Source organism: Pyricularia grisea (genome assembly GCF_004355905.1).
Source record: "Pyricularia grisea strain NI907 chromosome Unknown Pyricularia_grisea_NI907_Scaffold_1, whole genome shotgun sequence".
Classification (NCBI taxonomy): Eukaryota; Fungi; Ascomycota; class Sordariomycetes; order Magnaporthales; family Pyriculariaceae; genus Pyricularia; species Pyricularia grisea.
Window position 1 is genome coordinate 6,936,083 of NW_022156716.1, and position 14,948 is coordinate 6,951,030.

Consider the following 14,948-nt stretch of genomic DNA (forward strand, 5'->3'; position numbering starts at 1 on the left):
GGTAGGCTGCCCGGGGCTCTCTTTTGTATGAAAAGCAATTAGCTTGGGTACGCTGGGAGGCAAAGTGAGCGGCCGGAACCAGTACCAGTCGGGAAGGTCGTGTGAGTAACGTCGTCCAGGGTTTGTTGGTAGCACCGGAGAGACAGTCGAAAGGAATATTTCCCAGGATGGTCACCGAGAGCAAGGGTTCATGGCGCACCTCTTGAAGGCGGGGGATGTGGTTCAATGCGATGATTGGACAGAGCATTCCAATAGATAGGGACGGGTGAGCACAGGATTAGGGGACATTGATACCCGGAAGGGCTGAATGATGCCCACCATGTCGCATTTGGACAGCACACCTAGATATGAGCCGGCATGAGCTTATGTTTTGGGGCTGTTGGGAAGTTTGAATGCTTCTGCACCCTGCCATGTTTCCATTCTCTGAAATAGTGCTTGGCAACTCAAGGTGTTCGGAGATTCATGGTCGGTATTGGCTATAGATAAGAACACAATGTGGGTGACCAAGAACAAACATAATAAAAGCAGATACCTCGGGAAAGTAGATAGATACCTGGCAGGTAAGCTGTAAAACAAAGTAAACGGTTGTCACTTGCCTGTGTTTTTTTGTCACATCAATCAGAGCTTATCCTACGCGAAGTTGGGGGATCCTTCTGCCTGGAAAATAGGACATGGAACCCATGGCCACGAGCCACGCGATTGACAGCCTTTGTTGGACATGATGAGGAGCGATACTTGGGCTTTGGGGAATGGTGGAACACTGGGGTAGTGGGTCGGACGTATTTTCTCGGCTGCAATAAAGATTAATAAGGAAACATGCTACCGTACGTATTGATGTCAGCTCCCCCGGAAACCAATGGCTGGCTGGACAGTTCATCGTTTATGGAGATATCTTGTCGAGTGGGCTCCAATCAATTTCAGCACGCGAGCCCCCAGATACGCTGAACAAAAGTTGCCTTGCAGGTTTCCAAGTCCCATTTGATGTTGGTGGTATCATGCAAGCCACCCGCCCAATCTAAAATCGCCTGTAACGATTGGAAAGTCAAAAAGGAAAAAAAGGACTGCGCTGCTGTCCTTTGTGCTGCGTGCTTTGTCGACCTGGTTGAACAATCCGAAGCCCAAGGCCAAGATACACATGTCGTTGGAAAATGCTTGACAACTGCCCAACTTTGCCGAGGATGGGGGAGGAGCACATCTCTCACAATCGCATCTCTTAGCCTGCTCTTGTCTCTCTCTTGGCTTTTCCACCGCCAGATTGCTTGTCTTGCCCAAGAACCAAATAGGGCGACCGAGAGTCACTTGGCGGGGGCTTGGTACATGCAGGACCCGCCTTGGTTTCCCCACTAGCCAATTTGTCAGGCCAAGATGGTCTAGAACATGGACCATTGGATCGAACCACGACCCCAAACTTCAACTCGGTCAAGATATTTTTTTCTTCTCTCCTCTCGAGGGCAATTAACCCTCCTCAGTTCGGCAACGTATCAGCTTACTTTTTATACGAGTAAACCTCAAAGAGGTCCGCGGCTGACCAACCTTTATGTCGGGCTCGCCAAGAGTTCTGGACTGGAAGGCAGCCTACAGTATGTAATTGGGGCTGTGCGTTTCTCCATTACCTTATCGTCGCATCCAGTCGCCCCGTCACTCGTCTTGCCCTGTTTTATTGGAAAGTGAGATGCATGAAATAGAAGAACAACCTAAGATATATTAAATGCTATGCCATTTGAACCGGTTTCTGGTGGTTTTGCTGCACCGACATACAAAAAGAAACTCGGCCCCCGAGTTGCTCAAATGTCGCCATTTGCCATTTGCTGAGGCAATGAGCGATGACGTACCTCCCTATCTTTCAAGCTTCCAACCCGAACAGCCAAGCTCCACTCACTCAACACCACGCATGTGACTATTTCTTATATGATCATTCTCCATGCAAAAATCCGGGGCAATACTCTTACAGCCCCGATCGCCTTCTCGGGATGGCCTATGCTTGACTATGATTAAGTCCCAATGGCTTTAAAAAAAAAAAAAAAAAAAAAAAAAAAAAAAAAAAAAGAAAAACCTCAAACTCATCGTGAGACATGCTTTTTAGTCATTGGAAACCGAAACTATTTCGTTCAAGGTCTCGTTCAGTAAATTTGTAGAGTATTGGTACAAACAGCACAAATCCGCCTTATATTAGGACTCACTTCATGCCACTTTGTCCACGAACGGTCTCGGCAAAATATCTTCACTTTTTGTTCCTAAAGCAGATAACAAAGGTTTCTATTCTTCTCACGAAGACTAAACACAATCCTTTGAACCAACGGGTAGGTTCTCGGGTGAGCTGGTTCTCACATTTTCGTCCCTGTTGGCCACTACCACGGCTACAACCGCACCGCGCCGTAACCGTGTTACTTCTTAGCTAGTTTCCTCGCGAGACCCGATACCGTCATAAACAAAAACAAAAGCCCCCGGGTTAAAATGGCAGAAATGCAGATATGTAATTACAGACTTGACCACTGCGGGAAAGGTTGTGCACTGGATGAAACTCGGAGGAGGGTTTTATATCTGACACATTCTTACAGAATTCGGTAAGAACAAATTAATCAAGTTTGAGGATGGGATCATCACCAACAATCAGTTATTCGATGAGACCAAAGAAGGAAATCACGAAAATCATGAGTTGAAAGAGAAGACCATCTCTATGAATGACATCAGTCGGCCCAATAAGAGAAGCTACGAAAATGCCAATGGATAATGGGTCAACAGATCACCAGCAACGACATTGTTGCATTCAAAATCTGGAAACTAGACTCTCCAAGGACACCATATCTTGTTACTGAAGGATACACCATTCATGTAAATTTTTGAGCCCCTAAAGTTCTTCTCCTATTTGCAGGCACAAGCGATATCAAGTTAGAATCGGCTGAATATGGCCTCAAGTCCGACAAAACTAATTGAGGAATTGACTACAGCAAAATAAAACTTCTCACAAATTCTTAGCCCGCATGGTTGCTATCAACACAAGGATGACTATTTGCACCGAGCTTGCACACTTCATCTAGGCATTCGATCCTCGCATCGATCGTTGTGAGCTATGTCCGGATTCTGTAGAGCATAGACCGTGTGTCCAGTTCTTTGGCGTTATATGCAGTTGCCTAAGACTCCTATGATAACATGTATTAATCAATATTGCAGTGAGTAAGCTCAGTTATTCGACAAAAGATGACGTAGCTCTATTGCAATGCACATCTTGACGCATACTGACTTGAATACAAAATGGCAGTGAAACCCCAAGATATCAGGACACACAACTATGGAACAAGTCTATCTTGAGAAGTTTGAGCAGTGATTATCGACAGTTTCGGATGCGATATCAACACAATTCTAATGGTCAATGGCGCAGTCACAACTTCATTGAATTATGATGATTTCGATCCTAACAATGATATGACAGGCCATTGAAAAGAACATAGACAAAGAGAGCCTTGCACTTGCAATAATGAAAGTCCATGGATGATAGACCAACAAGACCTTTGTCTCCCAGACAAGCCAGAAGTAGCTCGACACTTCAAAAAAGCCCAGTGTTTTCTCCGATTGCTCTCCATACACGTCATTCTTCGGAACCATCCCAAAGACTGCATTTTTTTGCTCAACAAGGACACGGAGAAGAAAAAAAACCAACCATAGAAATACAAAATGGCCTTAAACGACGACAAGAAGCCTGCCGTGACTGGGCAATCAGAGCCCCTTGACTATTACCCACCAGAAGAGATGGACGAAGACGAAGAGCTCTTTTGCCAGTACATGGACTGCATCCCCGACAACAGCCTGGGCATCTGGTACCCACGAACCAGCGACGCCTTTCTCCAGTGGGTGAACGATCACCGGCGCGGAGGGTGGCACAGGCCAGCCACGCGCGCCGAGGCCCAGGGGTTCGCCGCCGCCGAGCAGGATCGGCACCGGCACAACATCCCCGCCGACACGCGGAGCTTCAAGGTGAGACTGGAGCTCAGCAAGAGGGCTGGGCAGCAATGTTGTCAACAGCAGTGTTGCCTGCACAAGCCGGGCCAGCCGAGTAAGCTTAGGCAAGAGATAGTGCCTGACGAGGCTGAGGTTGAGAGCGGCGGCCAGAGTGATGATGGAGGTGCGTTGGCCTCGGTGGCTGCTGAGGCGGCGTTGGAGAATGCGTCCGGTGGACTGAAAAAAGAGTGATTCTCTCCCCAGCAATGTTGCATTGCGAGAACTAACTGCCGGCCCCCCATAGCTGTACTAACTGTAGGGCAGCCTCATGAATGGATAGTGAGCAAAAGGACTGCAACTCTTGCTCTGGGAGGCTGCTGGTTGTGTGGACGCCTTAGTTGTTGTCTCCATGAATGGAAAGGAATATAAAACATTGGGAAATAGAAGAGGAAATATGGCACAAATTAGCTGCGCATACGAGGACGAATGGGCTACTTCGTGATCCATTAAAGTTGAATGTGAGATTAGGGTAGGCTTGCATTATTCGGACCTAGAAGCCCCAGGAACCACTAACATGGATGGCTCGCGAGATTAAAGTGAGGTTCTCTTTGCAACACCGATGGAAATCGACAGTGTTCAACTTGAACCAAAGCACTCCGGAACAAGCAGAGCAATTGATGCATGCCAAAGAGACAGAGTTGACACAAGTAAAAAGACCCATTGACCCCAGCCGTAGAAAGAACCAACGCCCTGCTCAAGCATCATAATAATACACTGAAACCAAGCCGAATGCTACGCTGCACCACCAGTGACCAAAATGGCACTCTCCACATCGCTCCTACCAGGCCCCTTAGTGTCGACCTTGTACTTTGGATAGCAGTAGCTGCTCCCTTCACCCTGTGTGCCGCCAAACATCCACGTGACTCCCTGACACGAGCCCTGCCCGCTGCTCGGGTACAGGTTCAGTTGTGCGCAGAGGGCGAGACAGTCCTCGATGGTTGTGGTCGGCAGGCGGCCGAGGTCGTTATCCTTGAAGTCGACGCCGCAAGTCCTGGTAAAGGTCATGTTGGTGCCCGGGACCGTGTAGCGCTTGTCGCCATCGCGAGGGCAGTCGGCGCGCGTGGCTCCATACTGGGAGCGTGATGCCGGCGGTGTGGTGGTGTCGAAGCAGACGTTGGGGTTGCTGCCATCGGAGGGTTTGCTGGGGGCATTTGTGGTGGTGGTGGTGTTTGTTCTATGGAGAAATAGCACTTGTCAGATAATGCGTCTACATTGTGGCTGTGGATGAATCGTGAAACCCAAGATTGAGTGGTAAACTTACGGTGCGACACACACGCCTGCTTCTTGTACTGACGGGTTTACGTTTCCTCCCTTCGTCGCCATGGCGTGATATACCCCCAAGGCGACTAGACCAAGAACGAGGAGAATATTACTCAATGAGAGATACAAGGTCGTGGGCCGCAAGCCCCATATCCTCTTCTCCTTCACCGGGACGAGACCGGCGTTGCTGTTCCAAGCCGTCTGGCCATTGGACCCAGGCCACGTACTAGCGGCGACCGTGTGCGGCGAGACCACGGTGATCTTCTCCTCCGACATGGAATTGACCTGGCTGCTGCTGACATTATCGCAGCGCACACACGAAGGATGCAGCCCATAGCTGTCGTGGACCACCTCGATCCCACCCGAGTGTTGTTGGATGTTCGACATGACTGGGGTGGCTGCCGAGGCAGCGGCTCCTGCGTCGGGGCCGGACTGCGACGTCGGAGCAGATTCGGGCCCGAGGTATGGACTTGTCAATAGCGATTGCTTGGACTGGCCGGCGGGAATAAAAGTCTTGTCTGCCGACGTGCCCTCACGCGGCCGTGTCTCGTCCATTATCAGCGACGAAGAGGGACGCCAGGTTTGCAAACACCTCTCGGGGGGTTTATCAACTACCACTGTAGGATTAACTGTTTGGTGGGGAGTGGGTTAATGTTTAAGAGAACTGGAGAGGGAACAGAGACGGAGAGGTCAGCACAGGGAGATGAGCACCCGCGGCAGGCAGGCTAATCTCTGGCCAGACTGGTGCATATCCACACCCCCCGGGAAGCTGTGCCGCAGACATGCATGTCAGATCAAGAAATGGTTGGCAGAGCAAGCGACAGGTAAGGCTAGCTGCCGAAGGATTTAATTTGCATGTACTCAGTATGAGATTGTCTCAATGCTGGATATAACATGATGCGAATCATATTAGAGCTCGTTGAAAAGCAGGTATTTGAACAATGCGAATGAATATATTGGAGGACGATAGACAAGAGGAATTGTGTTAATAGCCTGGACAGCGAATTGAAAATACCTTACCTTGCCTTGGGGGAAACAGTTGCGAATTGGAAAAAAAAAAGTGACAACCCCACCTCCCAATTGATGCTAGGCAGCAGTTTACAGATAACCCACCCTGTCTGCCGAGAGAACCGATATGCAGGGGTTAAGGCTGCAAGCTGGATAACTCGGATCAGTTTTCAGCTCCAGCGGCTAATCGCACAGAAGCTTCTCAAAGCCTACCTACCTTAGGTACCTTAAATACTTTGTATGTTACTAACCTGATGGTAGGTAAGTAAGATAGGTATGCACGGCACATAAGGTAGGCAGACTGAAAAGTATCCTCTTTCCAACTTCAACCCATCACCACCGAAGCAACATGTGCACCCTCTAGCTGGCATTGTTTCGCTTGCGCCTCCTCTGTATCTCCCAAATGGCAAGCGCCGACAAGACGGCAGCCACAGCCCAGCGCTCCCCTAGCAGCCCAGACTGTCCTGTGCCGATAAAGGCGAATTTGCCCTGCTTGGTCCAGCTCAGGCGAGCGTCAGTCCAGGCCGCGACCACCTCGAGCCCATCGCTGGCGGCGAACTGACCAGGGTCGTAGCGCGCCCCGGCTGGCATTCCGGGGGGAGGGCCCCGCTCCAGACGCACAAGTTTGTAGCCGTCAAAGTCGCCATCCAGCGCCTCGATCGCGGCCCCATACGAGTGCCGCCACTCAAACATCTCGGAGCGCATCTGCCCGCCCAGCCCGACCTCGATGCTGAACATGTACGATCTGTGAAACGAACCAGTGCTCTGGAGCTTGATCTCGGGCGACCCCGACATTCCCGGCAGGGGAGGGACCATCATGTCGACCGAGCTCCTGAAGGTGTGAAACTCGAGGCTCGCCAGCATGGGACACGAGGCGTCGGGGCCGTTGTGCAGGACCAAGGGAGGACTGCTAGACATGCCCGTGTGGAGCTCGACGGCGTAGAGCGGCTCGTTCTGGTGCGGGCCGATCATGTAGCTGCGACTCAGTGACATTCCGTTGGAGTAGAGGGCGAACACGGGAGGGAATTGACGCGCGACGTTGCCCATGACCCCCGACGGCTGCGGCGGGCCGGCATAACGGCTGGCGTCGCCAAAGAGAGATGGTGGGGACGAGCCCGAGGCCGACTGGTCATCATAAGGAGGTGCAAGGTTGGTAGGTGATGGAGGTGCGGGCGACTTGGTAGATTTTTTGCCCTCGGTTGAGTCAATGGGACGCTGATCAGCCAGTGGGTTCAGGTTGGCTGTTTGGTGGGGACTTCTGGCGCCATCAGCTCGGGCCGTATAGGGTGGAGGTGGATCTTTGCGATCGCTGCGGTGAAGCAGGCCCATGGCGATTGAATTTAATTTGTTTGGCTGGGAGATCCTTGAGATATAGTTTAATATCAATATTAAGATGCTGGATTTGTGATCTAAAGCTTGGGTAAGTAGGAGGCAGGTAGGTATGCTAGGATATCGGTGTGAGATGGAAGTCGGTTCAATCCTAGGAACGACACCCAAGAAAATAGAAATGGGGACATGGCATGTCTTTACCCCGGGATGTTGGACAATCCACGCTGCTTAAGTCTTTCCACTTCGTTTCTGTCGGTTTTTCCATTCTTTGCCGATCAAAGAAGGCGCAGTAAGTGCTCGTGTTGTTTTTGACGTCATCACACACTACGCTTTCTACGAATGATCACCAACCAAACAGCTGAAGGTCCTTACTGCGCCGTTGGTCAGCATACAAACGCGCCGCAAGGCATACACTTGGAATAAATATCTCCGACAACAATTGTCCATTTAATGGTCGATATTCAGTTAAGTTCGTCACGTGCAGATGGATGATAAAGTCACATGATATTCACATCTCCAGATACTTTAAGTTTCTTCTCTTTACACATCACGCGATCATGCTTACCAAGCTTCACAACCTGTGATACCTCACAGGCAATATTCGACTGGGAATCCAAACGGGTCAATTGGCGAAATAATAAACGAACGACTGCAATGCGGCCACGCCAGTCACTATCTGATTTAGACCAAATCCGCCATCCATCAATACCCATTGTTAACAATCTATGCATTAAATTCCCATGTTTATTCCCCAGGGTTGTCCTGCAATAGTTTCCTCGAAAGAGTATCAGGAAACAAGCAAATAGGAAAAGACACCGAGACTGACAGTATGGTCGGCTAAAACCTAAAGATGCACTGCTTGCTTCCAACCTTGTCTTTGTCCCCAGAGGAAGGCATGATAATTCTCTGACGATAATCCTGACTGATGTTGGTAAACAGAGATTGCTAGTGTTGAGATTAAGTTTAGTTTGGCTCGGTTGCAGTCACATGATGAACATGTTTGGTACTCAAAATGATTGCTTAGGATTTATATGCCAAGCTGTGAAGACTCAACGTACGGCTTCGCTCATGGTATTCATCCTTAATTCTAGGCAGCTGAGAATTATGACAAGCTACGGTATAGTTTCCGGCAGGAGCAATCCAACTAAAGTCACTGTTGCTTGCCTTGTGGGTTGACCATGACAGTATTCCTCTGGGCCATCTTGCGTCTCTGGGCGAACATATGACTGAAGAGAACGTATGACGCTGATATACAATTTGGTTAGTGCTTGATAACCAAGAAATTCTGCATGAAAGGTAAGGTGCATGGCATACCGGGGATATAGAATGTGATACCAGCCCAGAGCAAGTACTGGTACATAGGATTCCTGGCCTTTGACGGCTCGATGATCTTGTAGCACAACCAGGCTTCCGACAGTATTCCGGGAGGATACAGAACCATGAACATGTTATACCTATACTCCAATCATCTCGTATCAGTCATGAGCAAGCGGGTCAATCATTGCCAGCAGTGACCCTCTATGAGGAGCACAACAAGGTTCGGACACACTAACCTTAACCAAACCAACCACCCAGGGACCTGACCAAAAACCCCATCCAGGGCAAAGTACGCAAAACGCACGACATCAGCAACCGCCCAAGCGATGACCATGGATGTGTACGCCCAGTTGGCAGCCGCGACGTCCGGGTAGTTGCGGCAGATGGCCCAGACGAGGGTATTACGTCCAGCGACCTGCACCGCCGTCGTCAGGGGCGAGGCTCGCACGAGGCCGACGAGGGCGTGCACGACCTCGAGTGCCGCCAGCGTTTCGGTCCATCGCACGGCCAAATGCAGGCGGTCCCAGACGGCAGCGTTGCCTGCAGAAAAGTAGGTTGTGATCGCCGTGACGAGGATGTAGGACCAGAGAAGCAAGGAAGTCGAGTTGTAAAGCAACAAGTATGGATTTTGCGGTCTTTGAGGCCTGGGCCCAGAGGCTTGTTTGCTTTTTGCCATGTTTCCAAAAGTAAATATTGATCGATATTTGCTAGAGCTAAGGAAGTTCACAAGAAGCAATTAAAGGCTTGCAGACGTGTCAAATCTCACTACCTCGGGCGAAAAATTTTGACATTACAGTAGAGCCGATTTGGCGTCGCAAAATAGTGGAGTTTCGGCGTACGCTACACTAAATTGACCAAAAGATACAGGGGCATTGTGAACCTTCCTCCTTGCGCAGAAACCGAACATCTCACAAGGCAATAACCACAGACACGATGATTGAGGTAAAGTTTGCACACACAAGGATATCTCAAAGAGGCGTAAAGAGAGTATGTATTATTATCGTCCTACAAGACTTTGACATAGCCGAATACCCGGCCTTGGAAACTGCGAGTTTTCTCCTTGTCTGTCTGCGCATGTCTGCGTATGGCATTCCAAAATTGGCATGATGCGCTCCTATGGGCCTTTTCGGCGGTCTAGCGGGCCGATTGTACGGGTTCCGCCAGGGGTAAGCTGCAGGATCAAGAAGCATTCAATTGCCGCCTGCCTGATGCATCCGCAAAATGACGGGCTACCACGTAATCTGCAATGGAAATCGCACAGTACGCTCTATCGGTTTTTGGCTTTACTAGGCCTAGTAAATTATGTACATTTTTCTTAAGAATTTGGTTGAAACCACCCAAGCCCCCGCATGCTGCCAATCTTTTGATCACAAGGGTACCCCTCATGTATTATTATCCAACAGAGGCTTGGGAGGCTATCAATTGAGGTGGTCATGGAAAATATGCGGGCGAAAGAAAACGTTACATGGATTGCCCTGTGCTGGAATTTTGTTTCTTGTGTTCATCACTGCTATCAGAGGCCGCCGAGACCAGCAAAAACTACCTAATCAATGGTCCATGAATCGAAAAGCAGTTGGACTCCGAGATGAGGGGAAGCTGCGAGTGATATGTTCGGGATTGGGCCCGAAGTGCATCGTGGTACACGTCAAAATCTTGTAACTTTTGTGCGGGGGGACGAATTCCACCAGTTCGTCTGAAGGTTGACCAAGGTTACTTTTAATTGAGATAGGCTGCACTCGGCAGGACGACAATCCAACAATAAGCTGTTTAATGTCAACGACATTCATTGCCTATGTACAATGTCAATCAGGCATATTTTCACAGCATTACTAGTGGCCGTCGGCACCTCGTCCCTCGAGTTGTTGCCTTCGTTGCCCCAAAGCGACAGTGATTTCACAACTACAGCGACCTGGGAATTGGAGAAAACTGCAAAGACAATTTTTGTCGATTCATCATTTGCGAACGTATCCGACACCGACGGTCTCACGCTCATCCCACCAACGGCATACGACTTTGCCTCAACCTTCCGCGATGACATTAGCATCCTGCTGTCACAGAACTGGACCCTTGAACGCATAAATGGCCTTCCGAATCTCAGCAATGCAAGTGGCATCTTTCTTGGCAAGTACAATGGCACCACAAAATATGAGAACGGCTCTCCTACTACGGAGGGCTACGAATTGCGAGTGACATCGCCTTCGTCAGTCTTCATCGGTGGGAGTGGAGCAAGGGGAATGTTCTGGGGGACCCGCACCCTCCTGCAGCTCATAATGACAACCTCTCCCACTGGCGGTAGTGGTAGCTTATCTGTTGGCTTCCGCACTACTGATGCACCTGCATATGCCACCCGTGGTTTCCTGCTCGACGCTGGACGAAAATGGTACTCCCCATCCTTCCTGAAGGAGCTCTGCAGCTATGCGAGCTTCTTCAAGATGAGTGAGTTTCACTATCACCTTTCGGACAATTACCCACTAAACCGGGGGAAGAACGAGACTTGGCAGAATGTGTATAGCCACTTCTCCCTGCTGCCGGAGAAGGATACCGAGTTGAAGGCTATCTTGCACGGGAGAGAAAACGAGACCTTGAGCCGGGATGATTTTATGGATCTGCAGCAGCATTGTGCCAGCAGAGGTGTCACCGTTATCCCTGAGATCGAAGCTCCTGGTCACTGTCTGTACCTCACCAAGTGGAAGCCTGAGTTGGCCCTGCCTAAAAAGGACCTGCTTAACCTCACACACCCAGAAACGATACCAACCGTCAAGCGCATCTGGGCAGAGTTTCTCCCCTGGTTCCGGACCAAGGAGGTGCACATCGGTGCTGACGAATACGACAGCGAGCTGGCAGATGACTATATCAATTTCGTCAATGAAATGTCGCGCTGGGTGAACAAGACCTCCAATAAGCGGGTCAGGATCTGGGGAACAGACGAGCCTTCTAACAGGCTGACCATTGACCGCGACATCGTGATCCAGCACTGGCAATATGGCCAATCAGACCCTATCCAGGTTCTCCAAGATGGCCATGATCTTATCAACTCGGAAGATTGGTGGGCATACACTTCTATCAAGAGCGACCACGCACCGATTCTTCCAGCCCGTTACCCGCAGTTCTTCAACGAATCACGCATTCTCAATTTTGCCGACCAGCAAGGCTGGCAGTGGCAGCCGAGCGACTTTAACCCTTTCAACAAGACCATGCAGGTCGACCCCGGCGCCAAGGGGCTCCGTGGTGCGATATTGGCGGCGTGGAACGACAATGGCCCAGACGCTTCAACTCAACTCGAGGCATACTATTCAATGCGCCGAGGCATCGCGCTCACCGGTGCGAGGGCCTGGAGTGGTAAGAGGGGGGTAGAGCTCAACCCCGATCTGGTATCAACGAGCGTGGATTTCTTTTCACCGCTCGTCCCAGCGCAGAACCTGGACAGGACCGTGCGGGGAACAAACTTGACCTCTGTGCCGACGGGCAGCAGCAGCGCCAACCGCAACCCGATAATCAGCTGGAAGGCCGGCGAAGAATGGGCCGTCGAAGGGAGCAAGGGGATGAACTACACCATGAAGCTGACCGCCGATGGTCCTTTTTCACTCAGCGGGCCTGACAACAGCCTCAGTCTGATTCAGTCTGATAATGGGCATTCTTTGGTATTTGTAGCTGACGGTTACGAGTATCCTCTGCGGTCTGTGTCCGAAAAGGACGGGATGGAGTTGGATCCAGGCCACCCAGGCCGGATCTGGGTGAATGCCTCTTCAAACCATCAAGTTATTGAGAACATCTCGACACCGGTTAACATCACGATTACAACGGATGTCTTGCATGGCAGCCTGGTCTGGATCAGCGGGCAATTCGTGGGGAGGTTTGAGGTATTTGTGTACGGTGGGCGTAATACCCAGTTTAGTTGGAATCAAATGGCGTTTGTTGCGCCTTTGAGAAAGATGGACGGCGGGTTGACGAGCCTGGTGTTGGACGATGGGGTCAGCATGCCTGGAGGGGGCGCAGACAACGGGACAGCGCAGCCGCCGAGTCAAAGTGTTGGTTCTACACTTGGTGGTTTGGGGTCATGGACAGTAATTATAGGAGCTCTGTTGTTACAGATCGCTACCTGGGTCTCTTTTTAGGTGTTTTTTGTGGGCCAAGAGACTGGCACTGGAAATCCAACAGCTCGAAAGCGTCAAAGCTTAGGTTTTTCATTAATTTAATACACCTCATTCAATGTGGAAACCTAGCAGAAACTCAGGTGGTATATTTACCCAAAATTAAACCTTGGGAAAATGAACGCTTGTCGCTGGCTGTTGGAAAGATTACGCGCGCAAAGTAAGTATTGCGGAAGTACCGGTAAGTGTTACCCGAAGCGAATGGCTTTCGAAGTTGACGTCATTGTGAACGGTTGGTTGGCAAGTGCGATTACATCAGGCCTTTCGTCCATGCCAAGGTTCTCCGAAGCAGCCGAGAGACAACAACGTGAACCAGCCAGCAGTCATTTAATCACATTCGTACCTTTGTGACAATCATTCTATAAAGTGTTATTCTTCATTTGCATGACCTTAATTTTTGTAGAAATATACCCACCCACGTTTGGAGTTTGCTTTCGTTCGTCACAGTTCACAATGGCAACAGAAAAGTCAAGTCAATTACCAACCTTTACACCCGCCGATTATGTCAAATTCTTCAGTGCAGGCGCGCTGGCGGCAACGCTCACACATGGTGTAGGTTGCGCTTTTGGAAACTAGACTCGAGAATAGTTATACAGACACAGGACCAAAGACTGACAGGCTGACATCAAAACAAACACAGGCGGCGACACCAATCGACGTCGTCAAGACGCGGATACAGGTCGACGACGCAATGAAGGGCCTCAACATGGTCAAGGCGGCACGAACCATTGCAGCCAAAGAAGGCGCCTCGGCCCTGTTGACGGGCTTCGGCCCCACAGCGGTCGGTTATCTGGTCCAGGGTGGCAGCAAGTTTGCGGGTTACGAGTTCTTCAAGAAGAGGTTCGTCGAGATGGTCGGCGGGCCCGAGAGGGCAGTGCAGCACAGGACGGGCATCTACCTGGGCGCCAGCGCTACGGCGGAATTTTTCGCCGACATCCTGCTGTGCCCGCTCGAGGCGACGCGGATCAGGCTGGTGTCGCAGCGAGGGTACGCGACGGGGTTGGCGACGGGATTTGCGCGCATGGCGAGGGAGGAAGGCATGCGTGGTTTTTATTCCGGCTTTGTACCGCTGCTCTTCAAGCAGGTACCGTACGCGGTCGGGCAGTTTGCGGTGCACGAGGCAGCGGTTGAGGGCATCTACCGCACGATAGGACCAGAGAAGAAGGCGACGTTGACGCACGCACAGGCAACGGGCGTGGAGTTGGCATCAGGCATCGTGGCGGGTGTTGCAGCGGCTGTGCTATCTCACCCGGCGGACACGCTACTCTCGGCCATCAACAAGGGCGCGGGCGACAAGGGTCAGGGGGCGACGGCGCGCATGTTCCAACTTGCAGGGGAGTTTGGACCAAAGAGGCTGCTGCTGACGGGGCTGGGGCCCAGGGTTTTCATGACGTGCGGCCTTGTCGCGGGGCAATTTGTCATCTACGCGCAGTGCAAGGCATTGGTGGGTGCCGCGCCGGGTGTTGAGATTCACAAAGAGGACTGATTCGCCCAAAATGTCATCTGATGGGCGGTTTGATCAGAACGACGGGGGACGGGGCGGGAAAGGTTTAACTGCTAATTGCTACGCTGGACTGTGTGTGCGTTTGTTCTTGTCAGGGGTGTTGGGGGCCGAGGCTTGGCTGTGGGTTGATTGGGGGTGATATTGAGAAACCCATCTGACCTTCCCCTTGAGGCATAGGGTACCTTTTGCACGAATAAACTTGAGGAAAACCTACCCAACTTTTGCTTGCGCGCAGCATCCCCAGTGGGGGGGACTCCGATTTCCAAGCGGTTGGACCCAGCTTTTCTTAATCTCTTTTTGTCCCTCTTCCCTTGTTTTTCAACTGAGGTAGCAAACATGTCTTTTTTTTCCGTTATGCGACTGGCCCAATTCTACAATTCTCC

The 14,948-nt window shown here is 50.8% G+C and overlaps 6 protein-coding genes across 6 annotated transcripts; 3 read left to right on the forward strand and 3 right to left on the reverse strand.

The window, feature by feature from the left end:
- Positions 1-3,672: 3,672 nt before the first annotated feature.
- On the forward strand, positions 3,673-4,188 carry PgNI_02116 (uncharacterized protein; the record flags this gene model as incomplete). Its single annotated transcript, XM_031122183.1, has 1 exon — positions 3,673-4,188. The coding sequence occupies one exon, from the start codon at positions 3,673-3,675 to the stop codon at positions 4,186-4,188; it is 516 nt and encodes a 171-aa protein (XP_030986983.1).
- Positions 4,189-4,453: 265 nt separating this feature from the next.
- Positions 4,454-5,896, reverse strand: PgNI_02117 (uncharacterized protein). Its single transcript, XM_031122184.1, has 2 exons — positions 5,258-5,896; positions 4,454-5,170 (listed from the first exon to the last, which is right to left on the reverse strand). The coding sequence occupies exons 1-2, from the start codon at positions 5,809-5,811 to the stop codon at positions 4,729-4,731; spliced, it is 996 nt and encodes a 331-aa protein (XP_030986982.1). The 5' UTR covers positions 5,812-5,896; the 3' UTR covers positions 4,454-4,728.
- Positions 5,897-6,624: 728 nt separating this feature from the next.
- On the reverse strand, positions 6,625-7,593 carry PgNI_02118 (uncharacterized protein; the record flags this gene model as incomplete). The annotated part of the gene is made up of 1 exon (XM_031122185.1): positions 6,625-7,593. The coding sequence occupies one exon, from the start codon at positions 7,591-7,593 to the stop codon at positions 6,625-6,627; it is 969 nt and encodes a 322-aa protein (XP_030986987.1).
- Positions 7,594-8,599: 1,006 nt separating this feature from the next.
- Positions 8,600-9,730, reverse strand: PgNI_02119 (uncharacterized protein). Its single transcript, XM_031122186.1, has 3 exons — positions 9,147-9,730; positions 8,908-9,047; positions 8,600-8,838 (listed from the first exon to the last, which is right to left on the reverse strand). The coding sequence occupies exons 1-3, from the start codon at positions 9,584-9,586 to the stop codon at positions 8,744-8,746; spliced, it is 675 nt and encodes a 224-aa protein (XP_030986986.1). The 5' UTR covers positions 9,587-9,730; the 3' UTR covers positions 8,600-8,743.
- A 979-nt stretch (positions 9,731-10,709) lies between these two features.
- PgNI_02120 (uncharacterized protein) lies at positions 10,710-13,025 on the forward strand (the record flags this gene model as incomplete). The annotated part of the gene is made up of 1 exon (XM_031122187.1): positions 10,710-13,025. The coding sequence occupies one exon, from the start codon at positions 10,710-10,712 to the stop codon at positions 13,023-13,025; it is 2,316 nt and encodes a 771-aa protein (XP_030986941.1).
- Positions 13,026-13,355: 330 nt separating this feature from the next.
- PgNI_02121 (uncharacterized protein) lies at positions 13,356-14,557 on the forward strand. Its single transcript, XM_031122188.1, has 2 exons — positions 13,356-13,613; positions 13,702-14,557. The coding sequence occupies exons 1-2, from the start codon at positions 13,446-13,448 to the stop codon at positions 14,545-14,547; spliced, it is 1,014 nt and encodes a 337-aa protein (XP_030988212.1). The 5' UTR covers positions 13,356-13,445; the 3' UTR covers positions 14,548-14,557.
- Positions 14,558-14,948: the final 391 nt, after the last annotated feature.

Bases quoted from the DNA above. Each gene is read 5' to 3' on its own strand.
- PgNI_02117 (XM_031122184.1), bottom strand. From the start codon at position 5,811: ATGGACGAGACACGGCCGCGTGAGGGCACGTCGGCAGACAAGACTTTT. The intron at 5,171-5,257 runs GTAAGTTTACCA...ATTTCTCCATAG, and splicing joins GCAGGCGTGTGTGTCGCACC to AACAAACACCACCACCACCA.
- PgNI_02119 (XM_031122186.1), bottom strand. From the start codon at position 9,586: ATGGCAAAAAGCAAACAAGCCTCTGGGCCCAGGCCTCAAAGACCGCAA. The intron at 9,048-9,146 runs GTTAGTGTGTCC...ATTGGAGTATAG, and splicing joins GGGTGGTTGGTTTGGTTAAG to GTATAACATGTTCATGGTTC. The intron at 8,839-8,907 runs GTATGCCATGCA...ATTGTATATCAG, and splicing joins TATCACATTCTATATCCCCG to CGTCATACGTTCTCTTCAGT.
- PgNI_02121 (XM_031122188.1), top strand. From the start codon at position 13,446: ATGACCTTAATTTTTGTAGAAATATACCCACCCACGTTTGGAGTTTGC. The intron at 13,614-13,701 runs GTAGGTTGCGCT...AAACAAACACAG, and splicing joins CGGCAACGCTCACACATGGT to GCGGCGACACCAATCGACGT.